The sequence below is a fragment of the Engraulis encrasicolus genome, chromosome 5, assembly GCF_034702125.1.
Source record: "Engraulis encrasicolus isolate BLACKSEA-1 chromosome 5, IST_EnEncr_1.0, whole genome shotgun sequence".
NCBI lineage: Eukaryota > Metazoa > Chordata > Actinopteri > Clupeiformes > Engraulidae > Engraulis > Engraulis encrasicolus.
This window is the reverse complement of record NC_085861.1, coordinates 7,635,858-7,653,280: the sequence shown is the minus strand read 5'-3', so window position 1 is coordinate 7,653,280 and position 17,423 is coordinate 7,635,858. Positions and strand designations below refer to the sequence as shown.

Below are 17,423 nucleotides of genomic sequence, written 5' to 3'. Positions count from 1 at the left end.
AAAGAACTCAGGGAATTATCACATAATAATACATTTTAAAAAGCATGTACTTCAGCCTAACTTGTTAGGGGCCAAGCAGCGAAGCTGGCGAAGGCCCCTATAGAGTTAGTAGGTTTTCTTCATTATTATTATTATTCTCTAGTCACCATTCCTATCCCTCTGCAAGTCTATGGCAGCCCATAGAACCGTAGGCAGGAAAATGCTGTAAATTGGCACACACATTCGGGGCAGTCTCAGCATTACCCACAGCAATTTATAGGACCCCAGCCCCAACGCTCTAGCGCCACCAGCAGGTCAAAGTTGCAGGTACATTTCTGCTTGTAACTTTTGAACCGCTGGGCCAATTTTCATAAACTTGGTATCCCTGGAATCCTTGAGTCAAGACGAATCCAACGCACCATATGACGTCATTTTCCGCCAGGATAGTTTTCCCGCCATTTTGAATTTTGTAAAATTCAATAAAAATGTTAATTTTCCCGCAATTTTTGACCAATTCGCCCAAAACTCGGCATATAGTATCTCTGGACTGAGCTACACATGGGGTCTTCAGGAATATTGGATATCTTTTATCGTTTAGTCGTGAGAGCCAATCAAAATTGTCGTAAAAGTGGTGAAACAGGAAGTGAAGTCATATCTCAGCAACCGTTTGTTGAATTAGGCTGGGATTTTGTACACACATAGTAGTCCATCCCATGACCTACCACAAAAAAATCGAATCCCCAGCTCAAGCTCTGTAGCGCCACCAGCAGGTCAAAATTTTAGCTACATTTTTGCCTGTATCTTTTGAACCCTACTCCCAATTTTCAAAATATTGGTACACAGGTTATCTTCACACCATGTTGCACCCAGGTATGGATTTTCGTAAAGATTGAAAAAACTATCAGCTCACAGCAGCCATTCAAATTTGTGTTGTTCATGGAGGAACATTTTGGAATGTCTCATACCCCATCTTCCTTTGCCTACCCTCCCTGTCTCTCTCCCCATTTTCCCCTCCAAGGAATGCACCCCAACATTGGCGAGATTTGGGCCAAAGGGGGCGCTGCAGTTCCTTCTGTTGCCATGGCAACTTTGGCAAGTTTACTGCTTGGCCCCGCATTGCTGCTTGCAGCTATATTTATTCATGTGTTTTCTTTTATTCTGTCCCAAAGACCATAGGCCTACTAGGGTGAACTAAGGTAAATTGGGACATCAGCTAAATTGGGACGAACAAGGTTTTGGGTTGTTTTCTTTCTAAATATTAGCAATCACAAAATGGGATGTAATATTGCTACTGCAACTGTCATGTATAAGGAACAATAATTTGATTTGGTATTAAGAATCATAAAAGGAAGGAGCAAAGGTTTTGAAGAGACAGTGGATGCAACACTTGTCAGTTGAGCTAGCTGACGTGTCGATTATGCTATCATGATCATAAGCTATATTATGGCTGAATCAGTGATTATATGGTACAAAATATGATTGAAATATATGTTGTTTTACTAAAGGTTTAACTCAATATCAAAACATTTAGACATTTGTCTTTACTTTATTAAGGAGACATAATTTTAGTAAGTATAGTGGACTGAGCTAATTTGGGACAATATTTTAAGCTAAAATGGGACAGTTTTCTCATTGCAACAGAATGGGTTTATGTTAGCTGTTAGCATAGCATATTAGCATGCCATAGGCCTGTATTGTAATATGCACACCCACATGCTAATGGCCAGAGTCACACATGCCCTACTACTCCTTCAATATTCTCTTGAAATGGAAATGTTTCAGGGATGTTAGGCCTATATATTTGTTTAATTCGTTAAGATCCTATAGTCTACTGTTAACCAGAGAAAAACTGTAGGCCTATTATTATTCTTTGCGCAAAAATAATGATAATCAAACAGACCGTCCCATCTTACATTAAAGGGTGTCCCAATTTACCATAGCATTTTCTCATACCGAAGTTGGTGTCTCACTGTCTTTAAATGTTAATAGCCTATTATAAAATATTATACTTTAAAAACCCTACCTTTCAAAATTCCTACATGGAAATGTACCCAAGACCCATATGAAGACAAACAATTACTAAATGTTGGTGTATTTAAAGTGTTTTTTTTTTTTTGCGATCTACCAAAAATGTCCCAATTTACCTTAGTTCTAGTTCACCTTTTTTCTCTCTGTTTTCACCAGCTGGGTTTCTGGGTTGTTTTTTTTTGGACGGCTATGAAACAACCAATCACGTTAGTTGTACTCACGTGACTGTCCACTGGTCCGTGACGTAATTTTTATGCGACTGTCCCCAGCTTCATCCATGTGAATGTCGCTCAATCAATTTTGGATTACGTTCACATTAAAAAAGGTAATGCCATGATTTAATACAGTACATTTTATATCCAAACTGCATATGCAGGAAAAGGACGCTCGTTGGCATTGTGGATTCATTGAATGAAAACCCGTGTGTATACTCTTGTTTCGTAAGAGCTTCATGCAGCAAGGTCAGAACAGGCTTGTTTCATAAAGTCCTCATACACACATGTCATTTCTCATTTTGCTATTTTTGAATAAACTGGACATTGTTCTGCCTGTACAAGTGCATTGAGTCGGTGTGGAATAAATGTCAGGTGAAGGGAAGTAATAGCTTGCCCGTCGTTACGAAACTTGCACAGACCTGCTTCATGAATGTACACAATGTACACAACGCCTTTACTTACAGATTTTGTTATGTAAGCTCATACATTGCCATGGTAACATTGCGTCGTATTGCAGACATATTAGTAAAATTGAGAATAACCCTCTTACATGTTTGCTTTATATCGTTCCTGCATCGTGCCTGCCTGTAAGCGTAATTCAGTGCTGCTGTGAAGTTACTATTACTGTGGCCTAGAACCTACTGCTCCTAGTACTGATTTGAATCATCGTGATGAACTGTCAGACTTTTTAAATGTCATTGTACTGAGAAGATCTCTCTCTCTCTCTCTCTCTCTCTCTCTCTCTCTCTCTCTCTCTCTCTCTCTCTCTCTCTCTCTCTCTCTCTCTCTACACCTTCTTCACCTGTCTCTCTCCCCAGTGCCTGTGGTGACAACATGGTTGCCACTTGAAGGATTTCGGAGCTGCCGGCATTGTGTTGGAACTGAACTCTTCCCCTCAACAGATGACAATGAGGCTTTTAGGGCGCCTGGCCTTGGTGTTGCCTCGGTCCGCCACCAGAAGCTTCCCTGCCGCCTCCGCTCTCCTCCAGACCAGTGCCTCTGCTCAGTCTGCCGAGGTCCTGGGCTCCCCTCTCCAAGCCAAGCCGTCAGCAGCACAAGCGGCGACCGCAGGGGCAGCCAGAGGACTGTCTGACCGACCCGGTCTGGCAAAAGAGGAGGAAAAGGGCTTTTCCTTCAAGCGGACCCAACTCGATGATCTGATCAGTAAGGCCAAGTCGCCTGAGGAGGTGTTGCAGGTGTGGGTGAAGCATGGAGGCTCTGCCAACCAGGCTGCCATTTGCCTGGTCCATGTCAGCCGGCTGGCCTTGGAGAGGAGTGCGGAGGAGAGAGAGCAGCTCATCAATGGTTCTGACTGCGCCAAGCTCATCCAGACAGTCAGCTCACAGGTGAGAGCCCTGCAACCTTCCCCATTCACAGTACTGTACCAAACATCTTCTAGTAGAGTAAGATACTTCACGCCCGTGCATTTCCTGGATCCATGTGATGTGATGTAGGGTGAGCGTTCCTTTAGGACAGTGGTTCCCAACCTATGGGTCGGGACCCAACCTATGGGTCGCCAAAGATCCACAGGGGGTCGCGAACCCCTCTTAATTTTAAGGAGTTTCATTTTAATACCATATGTAAGTGCAACATTAAACATTTATTCTATATTTTACCGAAGAAGAATTGAGGAATAAAATGATAACTAAAATGAGTTTTCGCAGGAAACAGAGTATCATGTGACTATCTCTTGTGCAGGCGCTCGAGCGGTTGGGTCACCAAAGCTTACAATAATAAAAATATGGGTCCTTGAAGAAAAAGGTTGGGAACCACTGCTTTAGGAGACCCTTGGAGACTGGGTTGAGAATGAATTGACTTCCCTTGACAGTGAAGATGGCGCACATGCAAGCTGTCACCAATCCTCCTCTATATTCCTTGGAGACCGAACTTGAGCACACTGCTTTGCATTTTGAATTATCTTACTCTACTAGAAGATGTTTGACTCTACTGAAAATAAGACTCAATGTCCTTAACAGGTGTAAATGGGTACAACATTACATTGAATTGCTGTAGCTGTCTCTTTTTTCCCTCTGTGATTGAGACTAATAAAGAAACCTAACCTAAACTAGTGACACACAAGGAAGAGTTGAACTTGCTTGTAATTGAATTAAGTCAAATCAAACAATGTTGCACTCGTGTACCTATCTGTAATCATTGTCCATCTGCTTTCTTAGGCGTCATCGGTTTAGAACGGGACACTAGTGAACATGGAACAAAAAGACAGCAAGTCAATATCGTAATCATTGTCTGTCTACTTCTGCAGGTGTCATCGGTGTGGAACGGGACGCTGGTGAACGTCCTTCGCGCCATCTCCTTGCTGGACGTGTCACCGGACCACTTAGTGCTCCGCTCCCTGCAGACGGAGGCGCTGTGGCGCATACGCCGCTTCTCCTACAAGCAGCTGGCCTACCTGCTGGACTGGGTGGTGGCGGAGCAGGCCAGGCTGGCGCGTCACGGGCTGGGCCCGGGGCAGGGTCCTGGGGTCCCGCTGGCCAACGAGCTGCCCAAGCAGCTGGAGCTGCGCTGGACGGAGCTGAGCGAGCCGCGCACCGTCAGCATGCTCACCAGCAAGGCCGCCCACCTGCCGCCCTCGCTCAACGACAAGCTGGGGGATAAGGTGCTTGGTGCAGATGGATAGATAGATAGATAGATGGATGGATGGATGGATAGATAGATATTATCTCAGAGGGGAAATTATTTTTCTTTACCACAAGTATACTGCCCTACGAAGGCAAAGTGCAATAACTTTGCCAACACTATTGCTATTGTAGTTGCTGAAAATTTGGCAAATGGATATGATGTCTCTTAAAAAATACACATTTAGACCACTAGGTTCTCTCACATGATACAGGAGGTAAATTGAACATTTTCAGTCTAAACTCAATTCGTCAAAATATGTAATTACTGCACTTTGCCTTTGTAGGGCTGTATAGTGAACACACACAATGGTTTCATGTGTGCTGACTGTTCCAAGAACCTGGCTTAGTAGTAAACCAGGTTAACTTAACCTTGAAGCAGCTGTAAATCTCCTAATAGAAGAACCCGAAGGCCTCATTTCCTTTGCTAAATGACACCTGTGGACCATATTTTAGCAGGATTACCTCCTCCTGTTGGTTAACATAGCCAGGTTTATCACTTAACCACAACTGATGTTACTGTACTGTAAACAGGAGTGTACACAAGTTAACACAATGCTTTCATGTATGCTGTGCACACGTATCCACATGCCATATATGCTCCCTTCCTGTGATTTAATCAGCTCCCAGCAATGACAATGAAAAACAATATGAACAATGTTCTCCCCCGTCCCCATTAACCCTTTGTCATCCCTCCCTGTTCCCTGTAATCCCAGGCCCTGGAGCTGGCAGAGCAGTTTGTTGCGGAGGACATCCGCAGGGTGGCGCAGGCGCTGGCTGCCCAGAACCGTCGCACCGTGCCCCTGCTGCGGGCACTGTCCTACCACCTACAGCAGAGGCCCTCCAAGGAGCTTACCACGCCACTGCTGCTCGACGTTGCCTTCGCTTATGGTAAAATTATACATGTCGGTAGTCCGTTACACATTTCCTATACTACTCCAAGGAGCTTACCACGCCACTGCTGCTCGACGTAGCCTTCGCTTATGGTACTTCCAATGAAAATATATACTAACAAACAAAACAAATGAAACAATGTTTCATAAAATCATACATATCGGTAGTCCGTTACACATTTCCTATACTACTCCAAGGAGCTCATCACTGCTGCTCGACGTCGCCTTCGCTTACGGTACTTCATAATGAAAATATAGCTATAATACAACAAACAAAACAAAATCATAAATGTTGGTAGTTCGTTACACATCTCCTATACTACTCCAAGGATTTAGGCGGGTATTACCTTGCTAGGACCAAGTTGCTATTGCTGTAGATGTCAAAAACTAGACTGCCTGTGCAGTCGCCTTCGACTGCTTAAGGTATATCCCCGAAACACGACGCTTCCAGTCCCCAATCATTCCTACCACTCCCGTCCACCTTTTCATGAACGTTTATGATAAATACAAAATATAAAATAAATATATTTAATATCTATACATAGATCAATGACGTGCAGAGGCTTAAAACCAAATGACTATTGTGAAAATGAAGGAAAAAATGGGGCAAATGGTAACACTGTTTTAATGGTTCACTATTACAGTGGATATACCACATTAGGTACAGTGTAATAACCAGTGTAACAATATTTAATACCACGTCATACCAGTGTGACACCATGTACCAATTTGGTACTTGTATCATGTAGGCCATTTGTGTGTAAGTGTATACATGGTATTGCATATTTGTACACTGGTATTACACTAGAATTACATGGTATTACATATTGTTACACTGGTTATTACACTGTACCTGGTATTGCCTATTTTTACACTGGTATTACACTAGTATTACATGGTATTAAATATTGTTACACTGGTTATTACACTGTAGGCCTAACCTGATATGGTAGATTCACTGAAATGGTGAACCATTAAATTAAGGAGTTACCGGGCAAATCAATCCACCCAGTCAGAAGTTATGGGCCAAATAAAAATTCCACCATTTTGAAAGTGTTGACCTCCAAACTCGAATCAGTTCATGAACCTACCCTAGAGCATTCACACACCAAATCTGGGACAAATCCATCCACCCGGTCAGAAGTAATGGGGTCATTCCAGCTGGAATCAGCAAATTTCTGAAAAATCTCCCACTCGACCCCCTCGGGTTTGCCTGAAAAAAAATGTATGTGATGGCTTAAACATCCAATAGATCATATCCACAATATCAGAACTCAGCTCTGGATAATTTTGGCACAAAAAATCTGTAAATAAGGACACCCCCTACGCTTGTTTTAGCGACATTGCATGAGTGACCATGTTCAGACTCAATTATCTCCAGAACGATTTGTGTCAGATTCATTATATTTTCAGGGCTAAGAGTCCCAGACCTGAATATCATATATTACAATTTGCAGCACTGTAAGTCAAATCACACCGTAATAATGTGCCTCTACTTTTTGTAGATATCATATGTTCTAGGGTTTCCAAATGTCTGTAAAAACCTCAAAGTTCTACATGTAAGGTTCATCCTTGGTAAATGGTATGATATGTACCATGACTTTCACATCATAGTATATCTAACAAAAGGCTCCAATGGTTGTTGAGATACAGAGGTCCAAAGATGGGAAAAAATTTATTCGCACCAATGTTTGGAGCAATATTTCCAATCTATGACACTAGGTAGGAGCTTTCTGTTTGGTGTTTCTGAAAGAGGATGTTTTTTTAAACAACATATCAAAAAATTGGGATGGTGTTTTGCCTCATTCTTTTTATAACGGACTTCAAAATCTCAATTGGCTACAATTACTTGAAGCTATGAGGACCATGTCACCAACCGACTTGTCGCAACTCTCAAATCCATGGCTCTGATGTCACCTTAACAGTGAAAACAAGATGGCTACCCTGTGAATGACAAAGCAAATTCTAGGGAAACCATAACATTTGAAAATAAATTGATTGATGGCACACAGCAAGAATAGCACATTGCACATGGCTTTGATAGACATTCATTATTTTAATTGTAAAATAATAATAATAATTATCATCATCATTTTAGTAGTAGTAGTAGTGGTAGTAGTAGTAGTGGTGGTAGTGGTAGTGGTAGTAGTAGTCTTGGAATAAAGTGATGAAATAGGAGAGGATTAAAGAATTGTAGCACTCTTGTTTGCAACAAGGACTCCCATCCTAACTAATCTTTCAATCAGCACCTGTAACTTTATATTTGCTATGAAGCTTGTGTCTTACTCGTTAAGTTACCAGCTGTATTGCAAAATAACTTGACTCATACTGGCTTGAGATTCCCTCAAACTATTTTGACAGCATGGTCCTGGAGTTTTTGTTAGAAGAGTTTGCTTGCATGCAGTATTCAATATCAGGTGAATATTGAAGGCACAGAAGTTCATATTGGCACCAGACAACCGTGTGGTTCTTGTCACATTGTTGCGATCTAAGTCAGCTGCTTGCATAATTGTATAATACCCCACTGCAATGCTGACAAGTGGATTGCAGGTTAGCAGCAGTGATTTCAACGATCATGGTTTGGATGCTTGTACACAATGTTCATTACTTGTAAAGTTTGTCATCACATTGATCCAGGCAAGATAATAGAAGCCGAAAGGAAGATTTGCAGCATGCAAAATCGTTCAGATATGGTGGAGGATTGGGGGCGGGGCACAGTTCTACAGTCAGGGTACCTCTGTCGTGGTGACTGTTGGTGGGGGTGGGACTGTTTTATGGTCGCATAGGAAAGTAAAAGTTGATTAGAGATGACACATAGGAGGAGACAGTTTGTAAACAGGGATCCTGATTGTACAACGTCCAGCCCCCCATCATCCTCCCATGACCGAAGTGCCCTGAGTGTGCTGGTATGCTTAATGTAATTATTACCTCTGGAGTTCCTCATGGTGTTCCTCATTGAACTGCCGATGAAGGATGAATGTTAACAATGACATGAGTGCAGATACCCAATGTATCATCATTGACAATGGCAAGCTACCTTGTAAAGTCAACTCATAAGATGCAACTGGTGATAGAAAGCTAAGTGTGTACAAAATGTTTTGTCACAGGCCAGAGCATTGAAAGTTCCTGACTTGGTTCATTCATTTCATATTGTTTTCAAATATTATATCACCGTCAGCAATAACAACAATAGTCTTGGTTATATAGATTATTTTATTCCTGCTTTGATGGATCAAGGAAATCATATCAACGCCTTGTTTTATTTCCAGAGTTTGTTTTTTTTAATGACTTCTCGCACCCATCTTGAATTTATTGGTAACGTAGCGCCAGTGAGAACATGTTGCGTAGTCACTTGATCATCTGGCCGATAGTACACTTAAAAAGATGAGGCCAGAATCCCAGAAAAAAAAATCAGAAATACTGAGCTGAACAAGCAGGGGTGTTAACAGCTTTGGCTGGGCCCGGGATAAAGTCGTCTGAAGAGACCCCTTCCCAATACAATGTAATGAGTACCCAATCTTGATTCCCCCATGTCCTTGGCCCAGAACAATTCACCACTTCCGCTTCCCTCGGCACTATTTGATCACAGGCTTATGTCACACAGCAATACGCTTTACGATCATTAAAAGGAATGAGGCAAAACACCATTCTATGTTTTTGCTATGTTGTTAATAAAAATATCCTCTTCCAGACACAACAAAAAACAAGTTCACAGCTGGTGTCATACTTTGGAGGTATTGCTCTAAAAAATGGTGGGTTTTTTTTTCATGACGCCACTTTGGATGGATTTGAGGGATGCATGCCACACTGCATTGAGATTTGAAAAGGCATTATACAAATAAAGGGGAAAAACACCATCCCAATTTTTAGATATGTTGTTAATAAGAATATCCTCTTCCAGAAACAACAAACAGCAAGATCACAACTGCTGTCATATATTGGAAATATTGCTCCAAACAATGGTGTATTGTTTCCTTCCCATGATGCTGACTTCCTGGAACTATTTTGGAACTATGCCATTGCCTCCATGAGCCGCCATCTTTGTGTGAAAATGGAACACAAAAATTAAGGGGATTGGCCACCTTCTTAGGATGGAATTGAGGGTTAATTCAGATATACTGAAATACTGAACTGAACAAGTATAAAATCACCTATTTGGTATCAGAGATTATAGGTTTTAGTGTACACTGACTTGGCTATTCATTTTAGGTGTAGTAAACCCAATTTTTCTAAGGTAACAGGTCTTCTAAGGTACACCTGCATGTCACACAGGAATGAGTTTTTAAAAGTCATTATAAAAATAATGGGGCAAAACACCATCCCAATTTTTAGATATGTTATGAATAATAATATTACCTTTCAGAGACACCAAACAGCAAGTTCACAACTGGTGTCATAGATTGGGAATATTGCTCCAAATAATGGTATAAATTAGTTTTTGCCCATCTTTGGACCTCTGCATCTCAACAACCATTGGACCCTTATATTAAATATGATGTGATGTGAAAGGCATGGAACATATCTGACCATGTACCAAGGATGAACCTTGAATGTTGAAATTTGAGGTTTTTATGGACATCTGAAAACCCTTGCAATTTTAATTTCAAAGAAAAGTAGAGGGCCAGCATTAAGGTGTAATTTGACATACAGTGCTGCAAATTGTAATGTATGCTTGTCAGGTCTATGACTCTTAGCCCTGAAAAAATAATGGACCTACCACAAACAGTTTTGGAGATAATTAAGTCTGAATATGGTCACTCAGGCAGTGACACCAAATCAGGGGGAGGGGGTGTCCTTAGTTACAGATTTTTTGTGGAAAAAGTATGCACAGCTGAAATCTGCAATGGTGGATATGTTCTATTGGATGTTGAAGCCATCACATATATTTTTTTCAAGCAAATCCGAGGGGGTCGAGTGGGGACCATTTGCTGATTCCAGCTGGAATGACCCAATGGGCCAAACAAAAATTCGGCCATCTTGAATTCGGCCATCTTGAAATTGTTGACCTCCAAACTCAAATCAGTTCATGAACCTACCCTAGAACATTCACACACCAAATCTGGGACAAATCCATCCACCCGGTCAGAAGTTATGGACCAAACAAAAATTCGGCCATCTTGAAAGTGTTAACCTCCAAACTGTAATCAGTTCATGAACCCACCCTAGAGCATTCACACACCAAATCTGGGACAAATCCATCCACCCGGTCAGAAGTAATGGGCCAAACAAAAATTCGGGCCATCTTGAATTCGGCCATCTTGAAATTGTTGACCTCCAAACTCGAATCAGTTCATGAACCTACCCTAGAGCATTCACACACCAAATCTGGGACAAATCCAAACATCCGTTCAAAAGTTATCGCGTTAACACGAAAGACCTTACGCGGCGGCGGACGCGGCGGCGGCGGACGCGGCGGCGGCGGACGCGGCGGCGGCGAACGCGGCGGCGCACGCAAAACCATTACATCCCAGACGCTCCGCGTTTCGGGGATATAATTAAGCTTTAACATTATTCCAGTGTATATGAATGTGTATATGAATTGCATAACAATATTTTTAAGCAATTAAAAACAACTGTAATATCTGAAGTAACATTTGAGACAGGCTTATTGCATGCTCTCTCTTTTTTGTTTAAACCGATTCTTGCTACTATTATTGATACTTATTGCTCAGTGAATGTGTGATGATTAGTTACACGATAAGGCAGTTCATTACATTCCATTATCCTAACTCCCGTCCTCGACCATGCTTGTTGCTTCGAGTTTTGCTGATGCCCCGCCTCCGTGGAGAAGTTTCCCCACTGTCAGCCCAGCCATAACAACTTCTGGAAAACATTTCGCCATTTAACATCCCGATTGCTAATGAGAAAATGGCCTTTAAATTGCTCTTTTGCGGGATATCGAATTTAACTTCTGTCACCAATGAGGTCTTGCAACGTCCTCACGAGGCCACAAGCTCAAGGGAGGACAGGAGTAAGGATAATGGAAAGAAACCCATGGTGTTATTCTAACAGAGTTAGACCTTTTTTGAATAAACACATTCTGTACCTCATCATAAGCCTGCCAACGCCCCCTCTTAGAATTAAAACATAAAATGGACTAATGTCACCCAATGGAAACTAAACACCACCCCATCTCAGCTGTATCTTTCTCATCGCCCCACTAGGGCTGCCCATTGCCACCTGGGGGGCTATAGAGTCCCCGTCGAGAAACAGTACTCTAACAGCATGTGATGTCACCTCCTCCTGCTTCAGGGAAGCTGAACTTCCACCAGACACAGGTGTTCCAGCGGATCGCGTCGGAGCTGCTACCCAGAATGCCAGAGCTGAGTGCCACAGACGTCGCCCGCTGTGCCAAGTCTTTCGCCTTCCTCAAGTGGCTACACCTGCCCCTCTTTGAAGCCTTCACAGAGGTACATGTGCTGTTTTTGTTTATTTTTTGTTTGTTTGTTTTCGCGTTGAAGCACAAAGTTTGTGTTTTAACTTTAAAATACAACAGAGGTAGCTGTCCAAAGTGCTGGACAAGTAGGAGGACTTGAAAGAACCCATAGAACACACAGACAGACATACTTTGAAGACACAGTACAAATACAAAGACCACTTGACAATAAAAACAGAAATGGTCACAATCAGTAAGATTTAAAAACTGAGCATCCTGTAGAAAAAAAAAGTTCAGACCTTAAAAATCTTAATTTGCAGGTGCAGCTTTTCAAAGTTAAATCGGTTCCACTTTATTCTACTGTCTCTCTCATTACACTGACGAAGGCTCTTGTAGCCGAAATGTCTGTCCGACCCTGTGATGAATGAATAAAAGGAATAGGAAAAGGAGGAAATCGAGTGCAATATATTCCCTACATACTTGATTACTTCAGAGATGTACCAACAAGAATAGAACAAAGAGCGCGGCGTGTGGAAAATAACCGTCTCGGTCATTAACACAACAGAGCAACTAAGAATATTACAATTGCTACGTTTACATGACACATTTAATTTCAAATTAACTCACTTTAATTCTGAAAAAAGCTTAGTTCCGCTTTGAAAAATGTCATGTAAACAGTTTACAATTCGGAGTTAAATGAAAGATCAAAGTAAACTTGACAGAACTATTTCATTCTGAATTATTAACTCGGAATTAATAGTGTCATGTAAACGTGGCCAATGTCGTATAATATTATGTCCTTGCAATATTTTATGTTAATTCTAATTGTTTTATTGGTTTTTTTACTCATTTCATAATATTGTTTTTGTTTTTGCTTGGCAGCACTACGTGGCCAACGCTGACAAGTACAGCACCCTGCAGCTCTGCAACCTGCTGATGTCTCTGGCCAGACTCAACTTCCAGCCCAGTAAAGGAGACGCTTTCTTCACCAAGGTCAGAAGGAACAGCACGATACCACACTGTGGTGATCATTTAGGATTTGTTTTAGGAGTCATCCTTTCGTCCATGTCCAGTGTGCCTGTGTGTGCGTGCGTGTGCGTGCGTGCGTGTGTGAGAGTGTTTGTGTGTGGTGTGTGGCTTTTTTTCGTCAAGGTCAGAACAGCAACAGAACAACATGACACTCTGTCGATAATCAGGATTCGAATTAGTCGAATTAGTCATCTTTCATCCATTTCATTTTATTTCATTACTCTGCGTGTGTGTATATGTTTGTATACAGCATTTATGAGTAACTGAGCGTGTGAGACCGGTTTTCTGTTTGATCGGCATAGACATAGCGGTATATAACAGTTGGTGCATGCAACTAAAAACTCATAGGCGAGTACATTTAGGGTTTAACCCCCAAAAAATTGATACAAAAGGTTTTTTTTATGGATTCTATTACTATTGGACCTGCTAAATGACATACTAAAAATCTAGTAAAATCTGACTTTGGGGAATGAGTTTTTTTCAACATGGCACTCCAGGTGAATAGGCCAAAAAATTTAGCTTGCCGATATCACCATGAAACTTAATCCGGTGATTACTCACATATTTGTGAGAAAAAAAATGTATTGCAAGTTTTCTGAAATGGTATGTTTTAATATGGTAATTGGACTATATCTAATTAAATATGCATTAAATTTCAAAATGCAAAAACTCAAAATCTGAAAAAGCCAAGCTCAAAATTACTCTTTTATTTTGTTTCTAGTAAACCAGAAGATATCTTCAGAAGAGATTATGGACATCTCTTTTTGTTTTGTAGTAAATCTAAAAATCTTTGTGCAGACACACCAGCTAGCATTTTTTTTTCGAAACATGATTATTTAACATCTCTCTTAGATAAATAATTGAGTTTTATGTTTCTCAAGTTCTTCCAGACATTCTTTGAGTCTGGTGGTATCATTCTTAGCATGTATCAAGGGCAAGGTCAGCTGTCCTCAAATCATGGCCTCTCCACAGAGGTGTCCTAAGGGCTGGTGCTGGGACTCCTATTTGCCATGTACACCACATCACTGGGCCATGTTCTCTGTTCTCACAGCCTCTCATACTACTGTTACACCGATGAAGCACAGTTACTTTGTGCCAGATGACTCCACGGTCACATACATTTCCGCTTGCCTCTCTGAACTATCCACAAGTATGAAGGAATGCAACCTTCAGTTGAGCCTCGCCCAAATGCACTGCTGGTGATCCCAGCCAAAGATTTAGGTTGCCATGATATCAAACTCAATATGGATTCTGCTACTGTTGCCTCAAATAAGGCCACAAGAAATCTAGGTGTCATTGTTGATGACCATCTATCACTCTCTGACCACATAGCCTCAGTTTCCCAGTCATTTCCTCTTTTTCATGCCCTAATTGAATACAAGGCCCTGACCCTTGCCTATGAAGTTACAACAGGCCCTACTCTGGCTTACCCGAAAGCTATGCTAAAGCCCTATGTCCTTTCAGGACATTGTCTGTCTCCAGTACCAACCCTTTCACCTTGCCCTCTACTTACACATGTAGTGGCTCCTGTCTATTCAGTTCAGCTGCTGAAAGACCCAAAATACCTAGTGACACCATGATTCATCACTGATGATGTGCCCTGACAAACAGCACATGGATATTACCATAGCAGTAGTGTCTTTATCCACCCAAACAGCACTCCAAACAAACAGATCCTGAAAAAATGTTAGTTCATGCCAATGTAATTATCATGTAGTAACCTTTATTTTAAAAAACTTTGATCTTGAAAATGACACCTTTCCTGAAGTTAGATTTTCCTAGATTTTTAGTATGTTAGTAAGGACAACTGGATGTATTGAAATCAGTTGAAAAACCTTTTGTATCAATTTTTTGGGGGTTTGGTCTATTTTGGCCATAGATGTACTCGACTATCAATAGACTTTCACACAGATATAGAAACCTAGCGTTAGCATATCAAACCTGTAATTGTTGTAGCGTTTGATAATTGAGTTTGTGTGTGCGTGTGCGTGCGTGCCTGCGTGTGTGTGGCTGCAGGTGCATTTTGCGTTAGCGGGCACCCTGGAGCAGCTGGAGCCGTTCCTGCTGGTGGACGTGGTGTGGTCGCTGTGTGTGATGGAGCAGCTCAAGCCAGAACACCTCGCCCTCCTCAGGCAGCCCAGCCTGCTGCACAAACTCACAGGTCAGTGCTCAGAACTAAGTTTTTTTTTTGGGGGGGGGGGCTTTACTAGCTTCTCACTTACTCGCCTAGTCACCACTTGCTCATGGAATGTTTGCTAAACATTCCCGCGCCTTTAACTACCAATGCATCGACGAGAAGTAGCGAACTCTGCATTCCAATTGGTTACTCGCTTACTGACCTCGCTCAAAGTTCAAATATTTTCAACTCGGGATCCGCCCACATCGCATCACTTGTACTCTCCTCGCCTACTCGCCTCCTCGTCTCTCTGGGACACATAGATATTCTATTGACTTAACTCGCTGAGCGAGTAACTAGCAGCGACGTGTGTGACCAAGGCTTGAGAGGAGACAGAAAGCGAGTGGGAGATGCACATTCTACAGCGAGATATTCATTCCCTGTTTGACTGTGAATGGTACCCAACTAAGAGTAAGTTGGTCTGTGTCAGCTAAATGTCAGGTAATTGTCTAATTGGCATTTTATACTATACTGCCGTTTGTTCTAATTTGGCCATCCACCATCTTTAATGGTAACAATTTCCTTCCCAGAGTAGTCAATATCTGTAGTGCCCCATCTGAACAGAAGATGGCAGCACTGTATCTTTTTTAAATAATATTGTAAACTGGGTGTTATTCATTTTCTGGTTCTCAATCCACTTGTGTGAATGACATCCACTTACTCTCCCATTTCACCAGTTGTGTGGGTTACAATTCCAGTTTTCATTTTAAAATAACACTGTTTAAGCTATTCCAATTTTTTAATGAAAGAATGTTGTTGTTGCTACTTATTCTTTTAATTAAAAAGTATTTTTCTCCCTTTTCATCTCATGTTTCCCTCCATAACAATAACAACACAAACACAAACACAAACACAAACACAAACACGCACACGCACACGCACACGCACACCCTCTCTCTCTCTCTCTCTCTCTCTCTCTCTCTCTCTCTCTCTCTCTCTCACTCACACACACACCTGTACCCAACACATAAAAACATACACACACGTAAGAAGAGGGCAACTCATCGCGTGTGGAGAACTACCACATCAAGCTCCAGCACATCTTGGCCCAGGGGAGTTTGGCGGGAGTGGACCCCTCGTCCGACCCCAGCTCCCTCCCTGCGCTCTCGGACCCGTCTCCGGCGCCGGCCCCCTCGCAGCTCCAGGCGGCCCTCCACACCGCCCTCGCCAGCCTGACGGAGAACAAGGCCGACGCCCTCCGCACCGCCGTACACACCTGCTACGGATGGACTCTAGGTGACTGTCATTTAAAATAATAGGCCTATCACTATCACCGTAACTTTTCAGTGTATTTCAGAAGTGTGTTGAATAGGTTTAGAAGCATGTAAAAACTCTCCTCTTTTGGTGACTATCTGCTGCACTAATGGTTGAGCTGCCCTAGTCCTAGTCTAGACTCTTGACATGATGTGTATGTGTGTACTCTACTCTGCTCTACTGAAAAAAGTAACCCTTCTTTGCATCTGCACTTGTTCTTTATATTTCCTGTGCACATTCTATCTGCTATTGATGTTGGCTATGATAATGCAATTGTAAGTCGCTTTGGTATAAGGCATCTCCCAAATGCAATGTAATGTAATGATAGTCCTATGCAGAAATCATTTAATTCAGTCCTACACAACTGAAATAATTAAAATATTATTCAACATTTGGTAGGCCTATTATAATTGTATATATATAATATAAACTTTGGCAAATGCCTGTCATGGTACAAATGAAATATGGCTGAAAAAATCACTATTAATAACAGATAATTAGTAGTAAAATGCACTCTACTATTTGTGTGTGAGTCAGACATCCCAAAAAGCTTAAAGAAAAAGTTTTAAAAATATCCGCACACCTTTTGCTTAGACACCTGACGAAGACCTTGCAGGTCGAAACATTGTGCCAAGTTTTTTCATTACATCACGACAAGGGAGCTTTTGTGGTGTGCGGATATTTTTCTACTTTTCCATTACCTTTTTGGTACCAACAATATTATTAAAATCTAGGCTCTGCATGAAGGGGTTAGTTGAGGGCTTTGATTGGTGTCTGTGGAACAATCAAAAATGTAGTTTTGTTTTTCTATTTTGTTTCCCCATTTGTGGTGATCAG

At 41.7% G+C, this 17,423-nt stretch overlaps 1 protein-coding gene across 3 annotated transcripts in view; it reads left to right on the top strand.

Moving 5' to 3' along the window:
• Positions 1 to 1,126: 1,126 nt before the first annotated feature.
• The window catches only part of tbrg4 (transforming growth factor beta regulator 4), a 33,144-nt gene continuing 16,847 nt past the window's right edge, over positions 1,127 to 17,423 (top strand). Inside the window, exons 1-8 of one of the 3 annotated variants that reach the window (XM_063198619.1) lie at positions 1,127 to 2,332; positions 3,041 to 3,568; positions 4,486 to 4,839; positions 5,575 to 5,749; positions 12,004 to 12,161; positions 13,010 to 13,120; positions 15,173 to 15,317; positions 16,326 to 16,568. In XM_063198619.1, the coding sequence (XP_063054689.1) occupies positions 3,125 to 3,568; positions 4,486 to 4,839; positions 5,575 to 5,749; positions 12,004 to 12,161; positions 13,010 to 13,120; positions 15,173 to 15,317; positions 16,326 to 16,568 (1,630 nt within the window). In that variant the 5' untranslated portion in view covers positions 1,127 to 2,332; positions 3,041 to 3,124. The other 2 variants (XM_063198617.1, XM_063198618.1) reach the window with 2 other exon arrangements.